The sequence below is a fragment of the Lepidochelys kempii genome, chromosome 19 (assembly GCF_965140265.1).
Source record: "Lepidochelys kempii isolate rLepKem1 chromosome 19, rLepKem1.hap2, whole genome shotgun sequence".
Classification (NCBI taxonomy): domain Eukaryota; kingdom Metazoa; phylum Chordata; order Testudines; family Cheloniidae; genus Lepidochelys; species Lepidochelys kempii.
In genome coordinates, this window is record NC_133274.1 from 12,777,244 (window position 1) to 12,796,825 (window position 19,582).

At 42.5% G+C, this 19,582-nt stretch overlaps 1 protein-coding gene across 5 annotated transcripts in view; it reads right to left on the reverse strand.

Moving 5' to 3' along the window:
* The window catches only part of LOC140900544 (lethal(3)malignant brain tumor-like protein 4), an 84,328-nt gene extending 65,620 nt beyond the window's left edge, over window positions 1–18,708 (reverse strand). For 2 of the 5 annotated variants that reach the window (XR_012155660.1, XM_073317979.1), the window contains exons 1-2: window positions 18,639–18,708; window positions 904–1,072 (exon numbers count right to left, since the gene is read on the reverse strand). Coding sequence is in view for 4 of the 5 variants with exons in the window: in XM_073317979.1 (XP_073174080.1) it covers window positions 904–1,020 (117 nt within the window). In the remaining variant the exon portion in view is untranslated. Of the gene's footprint in view, window positions 1–903; window positions 3,062–17,750; window positions 18,075–18,142; window positions 18,426–18,638 lie in introns of those variants that run through there. The other 3 variants (XM_073317981.1, XM_073317982.1, XM_073317980.1) reach the window with 3 other exon arrangements.
* Between the last annotated feature and the right edge of the window lie 874 nt (window positions 18,709–19,582).

Here is a 19,582-nt window from a genome sequence, read left to right on the forward strand (position 1 = left end):
AAGCTTTGAACGACTGGGTTGCAGATTTTTCAAAGAAAAGGGAGGGGGAAAGTGAAAGAAAAAGACCAATGTTTTCCAGGGAGGCCCCTGATTTTGGAATGGATGCCTAATTTGAGACGTGTGGAGCCTGATTTTCAGAGGCTCGGAGTCCCCACAGCTCCAGGTCACTTCAGCTGGAGCTGTAAATGTTCAGAACCTTTAAAAAATATATTTATATCAGGCTCAGGGTATCACGTTAGACATCCAAAAAAATCCGTGAAAATGTGGCCTGAATCATTTTAAAAGTACAACTGAACTAAGTCTGTCAGGAAACTTGGAAACCACAATAAACTGATGGGGTCATTTTCTGTCTACCATATTTGTGAACAACCTCCTCCAAAAATCTCAGCTGTGATTTATTTACATTACAGCCACTATCAATAAGAAAGGTGTAGCTAGACAATAGCTGAGAAAATAATCACAGACATCCTAAAGCAACCATACTAAAGCAATATTCTACAAATATTCACTCGTGAGAATAGCCTTTGCTCATTATGGGCTGAATTTAACAGGATTTCTTGCCTGAATAAGGTGTACCCATACAGCTGAGAAATGGCAAGTTCAGGCCTTAAATGTATGAGTAGCAATGAATGAAGGCTCTTAAATACCTCCTTGCAGCTATAATTATGACACTTTAAATTAACTGAACAAGAGTCAAGAGGAAAACAAAAAAACAAAAAAAATCAAATTCAGAAATCTCACTAGGAATTCACTACTTGTTTGGTGACTCCAATTCTGCAGCAGCTGACGGGATAATCATTTTAAAGCAAGTCTTTTTTTCTAACCAAAGAAAAGAACATGTACTAACTTCAATGCATTACTAAATGCTTGATCATTTTTTTACCCTATTCCTTGGTTTCTTACTTGTATGTTGCTACCTGGCAAGGTAGCAATGCCGTCTTTCCAGTCTAAGGCACCCATTACATCGAAGTCTGCAGTCGGGGTGATAGTGGGTTTTCTCTCCGAGACACTCTGTTCCATCTTTCAGCTTAGCCTTTGGGTTTGTTTGTTTTTAAATTTTTAAGAAAGAAAACTAGGGGTTGAAAACAAAACAAAAGAGAGGCACAGAATCAACAGGCCTGTCACATTTCATGAAGGATTTTAAGAGTGACGCTGCTTATGCTTCATATAGTTAATGGCTTTCAAAAGATGGAAAAAAATGTCAACTTGTAATTTGCTCAAAGCACTTTAAAAAAAAAGGCAGTGGGGGGTGAAACAAATATGCAATTTCTGGACAAAATTATAAAACAGAAAGCTGTGACGCTCAATTGGGTTTGCATAATTATTGTCCATTTTACAGTTTATGGGCAAAACACTGGTCTTTCAAGTCCATGGGAGCTTAACCATTGATTTTAAATGGGACTAGGATTTGGGCCAACATACACATGCGCACATACCCACACACTGTTGTGGCACTGGGGTGCCTGAAACAATTTTAAAGAGCAGTATTATCTTAGCAGCACTGGCAGATTGCACTGTTATTGGTCGTCACCTCCTACAGTGTTCACGCTCTAGGACTGCTTTGCAGCCATATAGAAGTTAAGTAGAAATATCTAGCAGGAGAATCAACTAAAAGCTATGTTGCTATGTGGACTAAGTGTATCTGATGACAGCAACAACACTACTAATATAGCATTTTATATGCAATAATCAATCATCAATAAATTGTACTGCATTGCCTGGTATATATAACTTAAATAATACGAATACTGAAAAAAAATGGCTGCTTAAAAAAAAGGAAATTCACTTCTCATTCTTGAACTAGAAGTTTTATTATTTTTCCTATCTGACCACATAACCTACGTTACCTTAGTAAAAACAGGCCATACCAGTGACAAATTCAATTTAATCCTTGTCCTACAGAAACAGGCTTCAACTGCCATAGGGAAATCATACCACCATTTGATGTCAAAGTCTCTTACACATCACATTATCAGCATGTTCCAAGGCAGAACTTCATTTCACTGGAGGTCAAAAGCTCACCTTTGAGGTAGGACAAGTCTCACTCCATGCAATCATGTATCTCCAATTCAAGCAGCTTAGGGAGTGCTGTATGTTTAACCTGATTAATTCACTTGTGGGATGGACATTTGCAAACAGTACTTCTAAGCACCTCTGAACAAAACTAAGTCCGCTGTTGATGTCAACTAGCAGGCATCGCAATCTGATTATTTCCCTTGGGGCTGGTTTATTTTGTCTACGTTTTTAAATTTAAAAATCAAACAAGGACAACTGCTTTTGCACCCTGAGAGACTGGCAGAGATACAAGCACCATATACTGTGATCATGATGAGTCACGCTGATGAAATTGGGAATCTGTTAGCTACATTTATGGCCCAATTCTTGAAGGTGCTCAAGAACTTCAACTCCCACTGACTTCAACAGGAGATACAGAATCTTACCATCAGGCTCTTAGTGCCCCTATCTAATGGATGAGCAAACAAAAATTCCACTAAGTTAATACAGAGATCACATGACAGCATTACACTCTTTTACCAAGACACATTGGTACAGTTACTCAGGATCATCCTTCATCTAAGTCTTCTTCATCCAGTTCCAACCCTATACATGAATATTTTAATACAGACTTGTTAAACTGTAAAAGCCTATTTGTAGTCTACAGTTTGATGCCATGTCCTGCAAAGATACGATGTATCACACGATTTGTCATTCCTCCAATTCGCCCTTTATTTTAAAGGACCTTTACTGCAGAAAAATACCCTCAATCCCACACCAAGTCAGAGTTCACATTTGATGCGTTGTTACTGATGGCACCAGAATGTTATTATTGGAGTACTGGAAAGAGCAGTTCCTAATAAATAGGTGGAGCAAGAGATGGAGGACTGAATCCCTGGATTCTGGGTTCTACTCTCTGTCACCTTCCTCTTTTTGTGTCTCAGCTTGTCCCCTTGTAAAATGAGGATTAATAATACAGACCTACCTCAACGGAGGATTAATGAACATTTGTACAGAGCTTTGCGCAGAAGCAGCACTAGGCAAATGCTCAGCACTGTTCCCCACCACACTCCCAAGAGGTCCAATGCTGCAAGGTGCAGAGTGCTCTGGGGCACTGAGCAGGATTGGGTCCTGGGTCAGTAAGAACATTTGCAGAGGTCTCACTGGAGCCGGAGGCTTTGAGGCCACTCAGATAGTACAGCTTGGAAGATGTTAGTTTAAACCAGTGGTTCTCAACATTTCCAGATGACTGTACCCCTTTCAGGAGTCTGATTTGTCTTGCGTACCCAAGTTTCACCTCACTTAAAAACTCTGCGGCCGTCCAGCTCTGAAGGCAGTGCTGCCATCAGCAGTAGCACAGACGTAAAGGTGGCAACCACTCTTTGCGGCTTGGGAGTACTATTTTTAAAATCCCACTCCCGCAATACCTGCTCCCACATTGTTTGTTGAATTTTATCCTTCTCCAGCTGTTATGGCAGTGGATCCTGTGGGACCCACAAGATCACAGACCCGCTGCAGAGCTCTAGAGTCTGTCATACTAGGCCAATAGGATGAGTCGACATACCCCCTGGAAGACCTCAGTGTACCCCCAGGGATATGCATACCCCAGTTGAGAACCTCTGATTTAAACTATATGAGTTATTTAAAACCAGACCAAGCAAAGCATTAGAAAACACAATGTATGGAATAAGCTCGTACTGGCCAGAGCAGGACTAGCTAAAATAGGCCTTTTTCACCTCCATGTTCCATAAATCTAATTAAAAAAACTAGAAAAATATCATAATAAAAAATTACTTTTCTTATAATGCTCCTTTTATAATACACTATCAGTAAAATCTACATTACAATAAAACCAATATAGCCCAATAAAGAGAAACAAAATGTTCAATTAAAAGAGATGGCAGAAACCAGCTTGAAACATTGGAAAAAGCTTTTGCCCCAGTATGTGATTGTTTTTCTTTTAACTTTCAAAAAGACCCAGAAAACATTACCATGCCAGAAGACTGGATGTCCTGTAACTGTAATTTAAAATGTGGCAAAACTAGAATGGAAATTTCAGCTCTAAACAGCAAATTCTGGTTATAAATGATGCAAGCATCCTGGGAGAGATAATAATTTACAATGAATACATCGTAGTCCAGGTTTGGATATAGTCCATACCACACTTTGCTTTTCAAAGGCAGTGGGTAGGTGCATAGAAAGTGGGAGCCAGCAATGCCACAGTTTTAATCTTGTCTCTGCTACCAAATCACCTTGTGGCAAATCACACTTAGGACAGACAGCTTGGATCTTCAGAGGTGCTGAGCACCCACAGCTTCCATCGTCTTCAGTAATGGCAGTTGTGGGTGCTTATCATCCATGAAAATCAGTTACCTTTTATTTAGGTGTCTGAATTTGGGGTTAGGTGACAAACTTTATGCACCCATATTTGAAAATGTGGCCATTAACATCTGTCTCATCCTATTTGTAAAATACAGATAAATAATACAGACATCTCTGGCAAAAGTGTTAGGGTTAATTATATTTGTAAACAGCTTTCAAAATATAAAACATTACAAAAGATCTAAATATTATTAGACTTTCAGGGAAAGGACCGGCTTTCAAAAAGAGTTCTACTTCACATGCAATCAGCCTGAAACCTTACTACACGGGGAGTTCAATGTAGCTAGAGCAATGTAAAACTGGAGCAACACAGTGGTGAATTAAGACCAAAGACTTTTTAAAATCAAGTAACAACAATTTCAAGTTTTCAACCCTTCTGACTATGTCTTTACACAAGGCAGAATCCCAGCTGAAAAATACTTGGAGTCAAGAAAACCACCTCATTTTCTGCTCTTCTGAGAATGACTGTAATTATAAGTTTCCTTTTTGCCCAGAAAGAGAACTGGGAACCTATTAGAGCTGGACATCTCATTTCAGCCAATGCAGCGTGGAACTGACAAGAGATACACCTGGAAACAGGTTTTTCAGAATTTCCTGTGAAAACACTTTACTTGAAACATCCATCATCTAGATGCTTTAATCTGTAAGTGTCTTTGCCTTGTATGAGTGATTGTTTCAAAGCTCCATATTACCTCACTTTTTTATATGACTTATTTAATGTATTTAACAAATATCTAGTGCACAATGCCTGTAATTGACTATTTCTCTGCTGATGATAACCAAAAGTGAAGAGACTCAGGCCTTTTCCTAGGTTACAACTAATCTAACCTCAAAATACTGCCCTGAAAATGTATCAGACAGACACACAATTGTTTGCCTGCCCTTTACTATGATGATGATGACTGACAATACTTTACTTGCCCATCAAAAACTATGACTTGCGCTGTGCAAGTAATATTTTGCAAGGCTCAACTAGTCTTCTTACCAAGAAAGCCAGCTTACCACTGGCCTCCTGTCAGCCTAGCCAGAAACATAAAGGATGATCAAAACCTGCAGTGGAACTAGAGTTGCGCCACTATTTCAATATAAATTACTAGCAGCCACAGCAGGCACTTAGTGCATCAGTGAGATACAATTGCTCATGCTGTCCTCTGTCTCAAACTAGAAAACACACAATGGACCATACTCAAACAAAATGCTAACAGCCTTAATTCATTATGCTTTCTATTTGCTTCTCCCATTCTTAGTACCTGTGTTCGCAGTGGCGAGAGGAAAGAGTACAGTTACAACTACAAAAGCAACCAAAATGCTATTAGACTCAAAGACAAGAGAAGGATGGTGTAGGAAAGGGAGGATGTCCTTTTAGTTCAGACACTGAGCTGAGACTCAGGAGATCCAAGGTCTCTTCCCAGCTTTGCCACAGACTCCTGATGGGCAAGCCACTTTACTTCTCGATGTTTCCATTGTTCATCTGTAAAATGCTTATCTCCCAAGGATGTTGTGAGGCTAAATTCATTACAGTTGTGTGGTACTCTAGCATGATGTTCGGAGATAGATAAAAATAGTACCAGAGGCTATCCAACCCTTATCAATGTATAAGGTCAGACAGCAATACTATATGGGTACCCTTCTAAACCCAATCCTTACTCTTGCAGTAAATCCAGACTAGCACCATAGTCCACAGAACGTCTCTCTCTTAAAAGCCACTGGTCAAATATGCACATATGCCAACTGACAGAAGCAAAGCTCCAATATAGCACAATTACTAGACCAGCATTTATGTAGTTTAAGAATTTCTGTCCCTCTCTCATACTCACACCCCCCCATCCTCCAACCACCAGCCACTGTATGTTACAGCAAAGTTTCAGTAGAAAACGTAGTGAAAAGAAATCATATGTCAAGTCAAGTGCAACAAATGCAATTCCAAGGGTCAGTGCTTCAAATCACACATTTTCCATTCAGTTTTTCAAGTCTTCTCCAGTTAAGTTTCCTTCATCGTGCAATCATACTTGCTTTGCTACCCTTCTCTTCACATTGTATATCATCTTGAAGTTAACTAGAAAGCAGTCTTTTTTCCTGTCTTTTTTCATTACAGAAACTCAATGAGGCATTCAGTGCCATGCTGGAAAAAATATTTCAGTCTATTCCCAGAAGAGGAGAATGGAAGCAGAAGGAGGTACAAAACATACTTGTGTGTCCACAAAGTTAACAGTTTGTGTTCAATTACTCTAAGTGACAAATAGCACCACATAATACATTAACTTGTTTTTGTGACTTGCATTAAACTGTTATCCTGCTAGGGCTTTTTCCTCCCCTCTAATCCCCTATTTTGAAGCTTTTGGTGATTTTTAATGCTCGCTGACAGTCCTCCTCTAGATAGCCAAGGAACAAGGACAGTATAAACAGTGGCCATACAACCTTGCCCCACCAATGTGCATGAAGAGTTCACATACAGGGCAAAGTGAGGAATTCAGGTTACTTGGCTCATCCAAGTTACTTGGCTCAGCCCCTCTACTGCAACAGCGATCAAAGGGGCCACTTGTACACAAAAAACGTACACACAATTTACAAATTTCAGCCAATGCAGCGTGGAACTGACAAGAGACACACTTGGAAACAGGTTTTTCAGAATTTCTTGTAAAAACACTTTACCTGAAACATCCATCATCTCGATGCTTTAATCTGTATCGTTCCCAAATGTATAAATTTACCATCGGAAGGTATAGCCATTTCTCTACCAGTTTTGATTTGAATGATTTTTATTCAAGACCTAATGACCTGAAGATAAACAATACAATTTTGGGTTCCAAATTACGTCAGTCTGGTGACATCACTGAAAGAGTCACAATTCTGAAAAAACATCATAATGGTTCTTCCAAGGGGAAACTAAAATGTAAAGTAATGTGTTGAAGTTTAACTGAGACATAAACCAGGAATGTTGCAATGAAATACTTTCATTACATGTTCAGAAAATTAAAGTGCATAACGGACAATAATTAGTGGACCCTTCCTTCCAAAGGAAAATGCCATTCTCCATAATATTTTGTTGTCCTTAAAAATTTCTGTTGAAGTTTAAGACAATCGCTGGATATGGGTTCCCAAATAGAAAGATTAAGGGAACTGTAAAGCTTTGCACTGGTTCCCCGCCCCCCCCCGCCCCACATTTTAAGCCACTTTGTTAAATTGTATTTTCTCTGAACATTTCACCTCAAATATCCTTTTGGTAATGTGAGCAAAAAGAGGTCAGAATGCACCTATTTGATTGATCACCTACAAGGTGAGGTTAAGAAGAATAATACAGCTACTCACTGTTCAGTTTTGGAAGAACTGTTTTTAATGTATACCAAGTGGACATTAATAATTGTTCTTTTCAAGGCTAGAATAATTCACCTTCAGGTCGTACAAGAACCTTAAAAATATACAAGTGTTACAAGTGTCCAAAATAAGCATAAACCAATACAAACATTTTAATATATACACATATGCAGGCTGGTGATTAAAATTCACCTGACCTTGAAGTCAATAGCAAAAACTAGTCTGAGCACCCATATTCTAACTACCAGTAGCTCAAAAAAAAATACTGCAAAATGCAATTAAAAAAAAGCTATTTTCTAAACTGGTTGATAGAACATAGTAAAACTTTCTAGGATTTTGCTCAACAAGACTAAAATCTGAAGTAAAATCTGGTAGTGGTATAACAAACTTCCAAGCTCCAGGAAACTAGCCCTACATAGAAAAAACAATACAACATCAAAATGTCTTCTCCAGATTAAATATACTAGAGCAGTGGTTCCCAAACCTGGGACACCACTTGCGCAGGGAAAGCCCCTGGCGGGCCGAGCCGGTTTGTTTACCTGCTGCATCCGCAGGTTCGGCTGATCACAGCTCCCACTGGCCGCAGTTCGCTGCTCCAGGCCAAGGGGGGCTGCTGGAAGCAGCACGGGCCTAGGGACGTACAGGCCACCGCTTCCCATAGCCCCCATTAGCCTGGAGCGGCGAACCACAGCCAGGGGGAGCTGCGATCGGCCGAACCTGCGGACTTGGCCCAGGCAAACTGGCCCAGCCCGCCAAGGGCTTTCCCTGCACAAGCGGCATCCCAACTTTGGGAAACACTCTACTAGAAAGCTGCAAAAGCTCAAGTGTTACTATATCAGGAAAAAGTTACAACAAAAATGACATCTTCCTACAGAATGATTCTGCTCCTGGCTAATCACTTCACTTTACTGATTAACAGTAAGTAAAAAGCTGGGAAAGCACTTTTTCAGAGAATATGAACATACTTATACATTACACAGCACAGTTCTTGCTATCCCCCTTCATCCATTAGAAGCTTTAAAAAAAAAACCATAATATTAGTTTTGCAATTTGGGAACTGCACATTTAGTCGATAATATATTATTATACAAGGCCTTGATCCAGCAAAGCATTTAAGCATATAAACAACTTTAAGAATATGAATAGTCCTATTGACTTCTCACAGACCATCTCACATGCTTAAAAGTTTTGCTAAATCAGGACCTTGCATAACAGTAGAATATTATTGATTAAATGTGTAAATGCATCCCCTATACCCAGTCTCCAACCCTGCAAAACCAATATTAAGTCTTTATCTTAAGCTTGTAAGAGTTATCACAATTCAGATCTGAATGATTATATTATACAACTTACTTTTCTGCCTAAAGAGATAGAGCCCAACTTAATACACCAAGTACTAATGTTTTCTGGACCTCATACCAAGCACAATTTACAAAACAAAAATTAAACACACACTGTATCTGGGGACTTGGACACAGCCACAAGGGTGTATCAATAGTTTCAGTATTTTAAGAGCTATAAACCACTCTTCAAATAGTATTGATCTGTGATATCCCAAACAGCCCAAGGACTTTTGCATTAAAGATTTGGATAACATTCCGTCCCCGAACCTGCCATCTTTCCTCAATGGGAGTTTTGACCGAGTAAGGTCAGTGGCATCAGGCCCTCTCCAGGCATTGTAGAAGCTGTTCTTATTGACAGTCTCTTTCATAGCCAAAGGCAACACACTGAAAAGATGGAAGTCTGCACCTCTTTTAAATATAATGGTGTGATACAATGAAATGAATGTGCTGGCAAATTCAGAGAGGGCCTCGTGCTGTTTGAAAGATAAGGAAATGCAGTTCGATGGGATTTGGTCTGTGTTTCTAGTTTGACAGGATTAGTTTTTAATCTGTGAAGTGTACCAGTCCTCCTTTATTATTCCCAGATTTTAAAAAGTTATATTATGCTGGAGTTAAGACTAGAAGTAAACATCAGAAGCCCCCACATCTTTCCTTCCACAGCCTCACTCACTCCCCAGCTCCCAGCAACACCAGAAAGCAGCACCATGGGAAGCAAGGATCGGGAAAAGGAGAAAAAGCAACTGTGTAAGGAGGACATGGAGGTGTGAATGGAAATGTGAGGAGGCAAGGTCAGAGAACAAGGATACAGGGGTGGCTGTCATATAATCTTTTAAAGTGAGATACTGTTAGGGTTACCAGATAGCAACTGTGAAAAAATGGGACGGGGTGGGGGGTAATAGGCCTATATAAGAAAAAGTCCCCAAAAACGGGACTGTCCCTTTAAAAACGGAACATCTGGTCACCCTAGATACTGAAGTGTATCTAGATAATGAAGTGAGCTGTAGCTCACGAAAGCTCATGCTCAAATAAATTGGTTAGTCTCTAAGGTGCCACAAGTACTCCTTTTCTTTTTGCGAATACAGACTAACACGGCTGTTCCTCTGAAACCTAGATACTGTATAAGTTTAGAAAGACACAATAAATCCCTCTTCTTCCCATTGAAAAGAGGGGTACCCACCTTGCACAACTCCTGTTCAACTGTTCTGAACAAACCTTACTACAGGAATCAAGCTTAGGCATGTGGCACACACCTTTTAAAAGCAGCGACAGTTAGGGTCAACTGCTTGAGTAAGGTTGAGCAATGAGAAATCTCATTTCTACTAATGAGAAATCCTAACACCTGGGTACAGTCCATCCCCTGTTCCACTCCACTCCCTTACTTCAAACAAGAGAACAGCAACATACAAATTAAGGGGAGAAGACAGGTGGCTGATTAAATTACCTCTTAAGAACGACCTCAGCTATTGCCAAAGTCTTCACTTCTTGCTGTAAAATAAATTATGATTACAGATGTTTAAAAACTATATTTTAAATAGTTTTGGAGGGAAATTTACCCTACATGTCATAAGCATATATTATACTTTGAAAGGTCTGTTGTACTTCATTATTCAGACTACAAAAGCAAAAAAAAAAAAAAAGCTTACAAAACTTTTTAAAAAAAAGAAAAGGAGGACTTGTGGCACCTTAGAGACTAACCAATTTATTTGAGCATGAGCTTTCGTGAGCGCTCACGAAAGCTCATGCTCAAATAAATTGGTTAGTCTCTAAGGTGCCACAAGTCCTCCTTTTCTTTTTGCGAATACAGACTAACACGGCTGTTACTCTGAAAACTTTTTAAAAAATCATTTGAAAATACTTTCTTTCCTAGAATAAATATTTTATCTATAAATGAGCTGAAGAGTTCAGCTGTCTTCAGAGAAGTAAGTGTGTTAAATTTAGAAATTAAATACATTATACTGTGAAACACAGAGATTTTAACTTAAAGTGAAAATCCTCAACCTGAACTAGGGAAGCACTACTGTTCCCTCCATAATAACACACCTTACTCCAATATGTAAATACTTCATGCATGTATATATTACAATTGCAATTTCCCTTCCCTTGAGTTTAAAATAGAAAATATCAAAATATTTTAAATAGGGGGTTCAAAAATGACCCAATATATTGGTCTTGGAACATTCCAATCTCTCCATCAAAAATCATCCTAACGTCTGTCAACAGGGGGGAGGGATAGCTCAGTAGTTTGAGCATTGGCCTGCTAAACCCAGGGTTGTGAGTTCAATCCTTGAGGGGGCCATTTAGGGATCTAGGGCAAAAATTGGGGATTGGTCCTGCTTTGAGCAGGGGGTTGGACTAGATGATCTCCTGAGGTCCCTTCCAACCCTGATATTCTATGATTCTAGCACAAGAGAAAAGAAAAGCTGGTTTGCACAGATACTTCAGATACAGAGCACAGTTAGTAAAACAACATGAAATTCTATCACTCTACCTTCAAAATATTTAAATAACTGTATCTGAATGCTGAAATTAACACCATGTGCATTCCAGAGTCCATTATCACCAAAAACTTTTCTTCCCAACATAATCAGATCTTTCAGCCCCAGCTCATCTCTCATTATTCAACAGCAGAATTATGAAGATTTCAAATAATTATGTTTTTTGCTTTGACCGGACTTCAAAATCTTCCATGTTATTTGGGCACTGAGAATCACATCTTGCACCCCATTCTTAGACTTGCAAGTCCCCAAAGACAGAGAGAACCCTGCATATCCACAATGAGCTGGTGGAGATTGTGGTTGGGGCAGTCAAAGGCAAGATGCACTGGAACTTGGTGGTGGTGGAGGAGATAAAGGTGCGTTGAGGGAATCTGTATTTATTGCAGATCTACTAGTCTAAACCCATACCCCACAAGGGACGTGCAGCAGGTTGCAGGTGGTCCTCCTCCTCCCAAAACTGTGTCTGGATGCATGCATGCACGCACACCAAGGGCAAACAAACAGATTCCATATCTCAGCCATACAATGTTTACATGGGCTCTGCTTTACTGCTCAGGATTTGGCCCTAAATTTATTAGTCATTCCCCAAAGATCAATACTTCATCAAGCCTCAGGATGTTCAGATGAAAAGCTTTGTTGTGTGACAGAAGGGAGACAACAGGGGAACCTAGACCACAACAACAAACAACAGAATTTAGCAAGCCTTAAAAATTTAAACTGAAAATCTAGACTCTTGATACAAAATGTCTATTGCAATAATATGCCTACAGACTAGGAGTCCCTACCATCTCCTCAAGAAGCAAGTAAACCAAAAAATGTGTTATAGTTTACATATTAGTATAAACCATTAAATAGCATGCTTGAGGAAAGTAAGGCATAGCCTGAGGTCATGAGAAGTTTGGTCGAGAAAGTAAAAGACTGCAAAGCACACCTCTGTTACATTCATCACATTAAAATTCATCATTGTTATTTACTTGTGATGGCATTAAAAATAATATAAGAAAGCAAATTCATTCTGACCAAAACAAACGGGAATTGCACAGTCTGTCAAATACGTATGCTGGAGTTCTATTAAGCAACTCTAAACATAGAACTCAGTTCTGACACCCATACTCATGCTGAATTATATCTTATTCCACAATAATTTAATTTTAATGGGTATACCTGCAGAGAAAGGTATGGTCAATGTTATGTCAAAATTGGACCCACAGTGAGTGGATTGCTGTTATAGTGGGCACAAGTGCCATTAACGAGACTATTCACAGTAGCAAATACCAGGCACAGCAGTAAGTGTTTGCACTATCAGACACAAATTTTGTCCCCCTTTATACTTCTGTCTTACTACATATTAAGACACTCAAGAAGCTGGTTGTAGAGGAGAAATCTTGTGTAATTCAGCACAAAAGCTCAGAGCTCTTTATTCCTTAATCTAACTACATATCAACATTTAAATTATTTTTGCTGGTCCAGTCAGTGGTTGAATAAATTACACTAAACATTTTCAGATTAAAAATGTAATCCCATTCCTCCCAGTACCAAACACCATTGCAATTGCACTATATTAATACTTATCCCTATACTGGGATGATCCCCATCAAGAGCTATAATCAATATTTCTGAAGTATTAAATACATCCCTCCACTCATCTGCCACTAGCACCCTTTCCTTTCAAAAAACCTTTTCCTCTGAAGATTCTACTTCTAGAAAAGCTTTATAACATTTCTCCCACACATCAAATCTCCACTTCAAGTGAAAAAAATTTTCTGTCTTTCCTAAGTCTCTTAACTTTGTCAAAAAGAAAAGGAGTACTTGTGGCACCTTAGAGACGAACAAATGTATCTGAGCATAAGCTTTCGTGAGCTACAGCTCACCTCATCAGATGCATTCAGTGGAAAATACAGAGAGGAGATTTATATACATAGAGAACATGAAACAATGGGTGTTACCATACACACTGTAACCAGAGTGATCACTTAAGGTGAGCTATTACCAGCAGGAGAGTGGGGGGGCGAAGGGGGGTTCCTTTTGTAATGATGATCAAGGTGGGCCATTTCCAGCAGTTGACAAGAACGTCTGAGGAACAGTGTGTGTGTGGGGGGGGGACGGGACACAAACATGGGGAAATAGCTTTACTTTGTGTAATGACCCATCCACTCCCAGTCTCTATTCAAGTCTAAGTTAACTGTATCCAGTTTGCAAATTAATTCCAATTCAGCAGTCTCTTGTTGGAGTCTGTTTTTGAAGTTTTTTTGTTGAAGTATTGCCACTTTTAGGTCTGTAATCGAGTGACCAGAGAGATTGAAGTGTTCTCCAACTGGTTTTTGAATGTTATAATTCTGGACGTCTGATTTGTGTCCATTTATTCTTTTACGTAGAGACTGTCCAGTTTGGCCAATGTACATGGCAGAGGGGCATTGCTGGCACATGATGGCATATATCACATTGGTAGATGTGCAGGTGAACGAGCCTCTGATGGTGTGGTTGATGTGATTAGGCCCTAAATAGATATGTGGATACAGTTGGCAACGGGCTTTGTTGCAAGGATAGGGTCCCGGGTTAGTGGTTCTGGTGTGTGGTTGCTGGTGAGTATTTGCTTCAGGTTGGGGGGCTGTCTGTAAGTAAGGACTGGCTTGTCTCCCAAGATCTGTGAGAGTGATGGGTCGTCCTTCAGGATAGGTTGTAGATCCTTGATGATGCGTTGGAGAGGTTTTAGTTGGGGGCTGAAGGTGATGGCTAGTGGTGTTCTGTTATTTTCTTTGTTGGGCCTGTCCTGTAGTAGGTGACTTCTGGGTACTCTTCTGGCTCTGTCAATCTGTTTCTTCACTTCAGCAGGTGGGTATTGTAGTTGTAAGAAAGCTTGATAGAGATCTTGTAGGTGTTTGTCTCTGTCTGAGGGGTTGGAGCAAATGCAGTTGTATCGTAGAGCTTGGCTGTAGACAATGGATCGTGTGGTGTGGTCAGGGTGAAAGCTGGAGGCATGTAGGTAGGAATAGCGGTCAATAGGTTTCCGGTATAGGGTGGTGTTTATGTGACCACCGCTTATTAGCACCGTAGTGTCCAGGAAGTGGATCTCTTGTGTGGACTGGTCCAGGCTGAGGTTGATGGTGGGATAGAAATTGTTGAAATCATGGTGGAATTCCTCAAGGGCTTCTTTTCCATGGGTCCAGATGATGAAGATGTCATCAGTAAAGTGCAAGTAGAGTAGGGACATTAGGGGACGAGAGCTGAGGAAGCGTTGTTCTAAGTCAGCCATAAAAATGTTGGCATACTATGGGGCCATGCGGGTACCCATAGCTGTGTCACTGATTTGAAGGTATACATTGTCCCCAAATGTGAAATAGTTATGGGTGAGGACAAAGTCACAAAGTTCAGCCACCAGGTTTGCCGTGACATTATCAGGGATACTGTTCCTGATGGCTTGTAGTCCATCTTTGTGTGGAATGTTGGTGTAGAGGGCTTCTACATCCATAGTGGCCAGGATGGTGTTTTCAGGAAGATCACCGATGGATTGTAGTTTCCTCAGGAAGTCAGTGGTGCCTCAAAGATAGCTGGGAGTGATGGTAGCATAGGGCCTGAGGAGGGAGTCTACATAGCCAGACAATCCTGCTGTCAGGGTGCCAATGCCTGAGATGATGGGGTGTCCAGGATTTCCAGGTTTATGGATCTTGGGTAGCAGATAGAATACCCCAGGTCAGGGTTCCAGGGGTGTGTCTGTGTGGATTTGTTCTTGTGCTTTTTCAGGGAGTTTCTAGAGCAAATGCTGTAGTTTCTTTTGGTAACCCTCAGTGGGATCAGAGGGTAATGGCTTGTAGAAAGTGGTGTTGGAGAGCTGCCTAGCAGCCTCTTGTTCATATTCCGACCTATTCATCATGACGACAGCACCTCCTTTGTCAGCCTTTTTGATTATGATGTCAGAGTTGTTTCTGAGGCTGTGGATGGCATTGTGTTCTGCACGGCTGAGGTTATGGGGCAAGTGATGCTGCTTTTCCACAATTTCAGCCCGTGCACGTCAGCGGAAGCACTCCATGTAGAAGTTCAGTCTGTTGTTTCGACCTTCAGGAGGAGTCCACCCAGAATCCTTCTTTTTGTAGTCTTGGTAGGAAGCTCTCTGTGGGTTAGTATGTTATTCAGAGATGAATTGGAAATATTCATTGAGTCTGTGTGGTATGTAGAATATGCTGACAGCTTGTGCCACATGCTCTCAAATCAGCGGCACTGCTATGGGTACCCGCATGGCCCCACTGTATGCCAACATTTTTATGGCTGACTTAGAACAACGCTTCCTCAGCTCTCGTCCCCTAATGTCCCTACTCTACTTGCACTTTACTGATGACATCTTCATCATCTGGACCCATGGAAAAGAAGCCCTTGAGGAATTCCACCATGATTTCAACAATTTCTATCCCACCATCAACCTCAGCCTGGACCAGTCCACACAAGAGATCCACTTCCTGGACACTACGGTGCTAATAAGCGATGGTCACATAAACACCACCCTATACCGGAAACCTACTGACCGCTATTCCTACCTACATGCCTCCAGCTTTCACCCTGACCACACCACACGATCCATTGTTTACAGCCAAGCTCTATGATACAACTGCATTTGCTCCAACCCCTCAGACAGAGACAAACACCTACAAGATCTCTATCAAGCTTTCTTACAACTACAATACCCACCTGCTGAAGTGAAGAAACAGATTGACAGAGCCAGAAGAGTACCCAGAAGTCACCTACTACAGGACAGGCCCAACAAAGAAAATAACAGAACACCACTAGCCATCACCTTCAGCCCCCAACTAAAACCTCTCCAACGCATCATCAAGGATCTACAACCTATCCTGAAGGACGACCCATCACTCTCACAGATCTTGGGAGACAAGCCAGTCCTTACTTACAGACAGCCCCCCAACCTGAAGCAAATACTCACCAGCAACCACACACCAGAACCACTAACCCGGGACCCTATCCTTGCAACAAAGCCCGTTGCCAACTGTATCCACATATCTATTTAGGGCCTAATCACATCAGCCACACCATCAGAGGCTCGTTCACCTGCACATCTACCAATGTGATATATGCCATCATGTGCCAGCAATGCCCCTCTGCCATGTACATTGGCCAAACTGGACAGCCTCTACGTAAAAGAATAAATGGACACAAATCAGACGTCCAGAATTATAACATTCAAAAACCAGTTGGAGAACATTTCAATCTCTCTGGTCACTCGATTACAGACCTAAAAGTGGCAATACTTCAACAAAAAAACTTCAAAAACAGACTCCAACAAGAGACTGCTGAATTGGAATTAATTTGCAAACTGGATACAGTTAACTTAGACTTGAATAGAGACTGGGAGTGGATGGGTCATTACACAAAGTAAAGCTATTTCCCCATGTTTGTCCCCCGCCCACACACACACACACACACACTGTTCCTCAGACGTTCTTGTCAACTGCTGGAAATGGCCCACCTTGATCATCACTACAAAAGGAACCCCCCTTCCCCCCCTCCCACTCTCCTGCTGGTAATAGCTCACCTTAAGTGATCACTCTGGTTACAGTGTGTATGGTAACACCCATTGTTTCATGTTCTCTATGTATATAAATCTCCCCATTGTATTTTCCACTGAATGCATCTGATGAAGTGAGCTGTAGCTCACGAAAGCTTATGCTCAAATAAATTTGTTCATCTCTAAGGTGCCACAAGTACTCCTTTTCTTTTTGCGAATACAGACTAACTTGGCTGCTACTCTGAAACTTAACTTTGTCAAGTTTTTTGAGATTGTACAGAAGCCAGTATATAAAACAAACTAAGTTATCTTAAAAAATACATAACATTTGTGGCAACAGTAGCAATAATAACTATAGCCTCATAATAAATAATATTAATAATGAGCTGTGCTAGCAACAATGCAGCCAACAGAATAACTAAGTTCCACTTTTCTCTACAAGTATTCCTGTCCAGGGATTTCAGGGTTATAAAAAAAGGCAGATTGTATAGTAAATGCTTCACTATATTTTAAAATATGCTTTCAACCATCCAACTGGCAGTGTTAAAATAACAGCGAAGTGAATTTTTAATGTCACACACATGACTTCCAGTTCAGAGACATTAGAAGACTTTCCCCCAGAGTATAGGGGGGGCTCCCACCAGAAGATCCCTGACACTATGGTATATCAGTCCCTCTTTCTCCATCAATCAGCAATGAGATATTCACCAGGAACAATTTGTGTGGGTCAGCCCCTCTCAGACAGAAATGGCATCTTCTCACTAGATACCCCGGTATTGGGGTGAATAGGGTCCTCTGTCAGTCAGACATCAAGTGAGAGTAGGGACAGAGTGAATGGAGAGGGAGGGGAACTGAGGTAAAGGAGGATGGGGGGTGTTTCTGGGGGAGCACGTTGGGGAGGCATAGGCAGGTATTGACTCGAGGGGGCTTTGCTGTGTGGACGCTAAGGGAGCACGCTTCCTGCTCCTGCCTCGGCATCCACCCTGTAATGTGGCAGGATCAGGAAACACACAAGTTACATATGAGAGGAAGGAGGGCCCTCCTGCCCCCCCAGCAGGAGGATATTTTCTATGCCCCCCCCCACACACACACATACATACCAGGCTGTTATGGCCCTGTACCCCTCTCCAAACAGCTGATGGCAAACTTTCCAGTCACTTCCTATCGAGCCTAAGACCCCCCAGCCAGGGGGGTTTTGCGGGGTGGAGAACTATCTGAACTGGGAATCACTGGGGAGAGATAAATGGGGAGTCCTGTATGGGGAGGGTCCCCCCATACCCCAGCCAGACAAGGGAATAAGGCAGCCCCCCCCCCCCCGGGGGAACCAGGAAATTTGAGCCACGGGGGGGGGGATATAGGACAGCCCCGTATCCCCTCCGTCCCCCAACTTGGGGGGACATGGCGCAGCCCCTCACACCCCTGCCCCAGGGACAGGGGCACAGGGCAGCCCCCCCCCGGGGACAAGGGGCACCCCCACTCACTGGGAGGAAGGGGGCATGAACCCCTCCAGGCCCGAGGGGAAAGGGGCTGGGACGCCCCCACCCGCACAGGGCGCCCCACTCACCGCCCCGCCCCCACACAGAGCGCCCCACTCACCGCCCCCCTCCTCTCCGTCTCCTGAACTCTTCCCAGGACAGTTTGTTACTGGAGTGGCCCGGGGGCAGCCAACGCGCATGCGCGGCCGCTGCTCCGGCTGGGGCGGGGAGAGCTGTGGGGGGAGGGGAAAAGGGGGCACAGTGAGGGGGCAGGATGGGGGGGGGTCAGAGTGAGGGTGGGTTAGAGGGCGGGAGAGGGAACCTAGAGGGCAGGATCTGGGGGGTGCTTCAGAGGGGGCAAGATGGTGGGGGGGACTCAGGAGCAGGATGGAGGGTGTTTCGGGGGGACAGGATGGGGGGGCCAGAGGGCGGGAGAGGGGACCTAGAGGACAGGATCGGGGCTGGGGGCGTTTCAGAGGGGGCAAGAAGTGGGGGGGGGTCAGAGTGAGGGGGCAGGGTGGGGGGGACCCAGGAACAGGATGGGGGGTGTTTCAGAGGGGGCAGGTGCAGGGACAGGTTATGTGGACAGGATGGAGAGAGAAAAGGGAAGGATGCAATTGATGGAGGGGGATAGACTGGGAGCGAGACATTGGGCAAGGGGGACACAGGGCAGAGGGAAGGGGTGCACCTAAGGGTCTGAGGGAGAGCAAGAGGGGGGCAGGAAATGAGAGCTGAAGAATGGGAAAAACTGGGGGCAGGACAGAAGCGGGCCACTAGGGAGCAGTGTAAGAGGTCTAGGGGGACAGGAAGAGGGAGGAGACAGACATTGGGGGTGATAAAAGAGGGCAGTGTATGGGAGCTGAGTGCTGAGGCTGGTCCATGGTCTGGGCACTAGCCTAGAATTTGGGAGATGCAGGTTCAAGTCTCTGCTGTGCCATAGTCTTCCTGTGTGACTTTGGGCAAGTCATTCAGCACCTCTTGTGCCTCAGTTCCTCATTTGTACAATGGGAATAATGATGCTTTCCTAACTCATAGGGGTGTTGTGAGGATAAATATACAGTATTA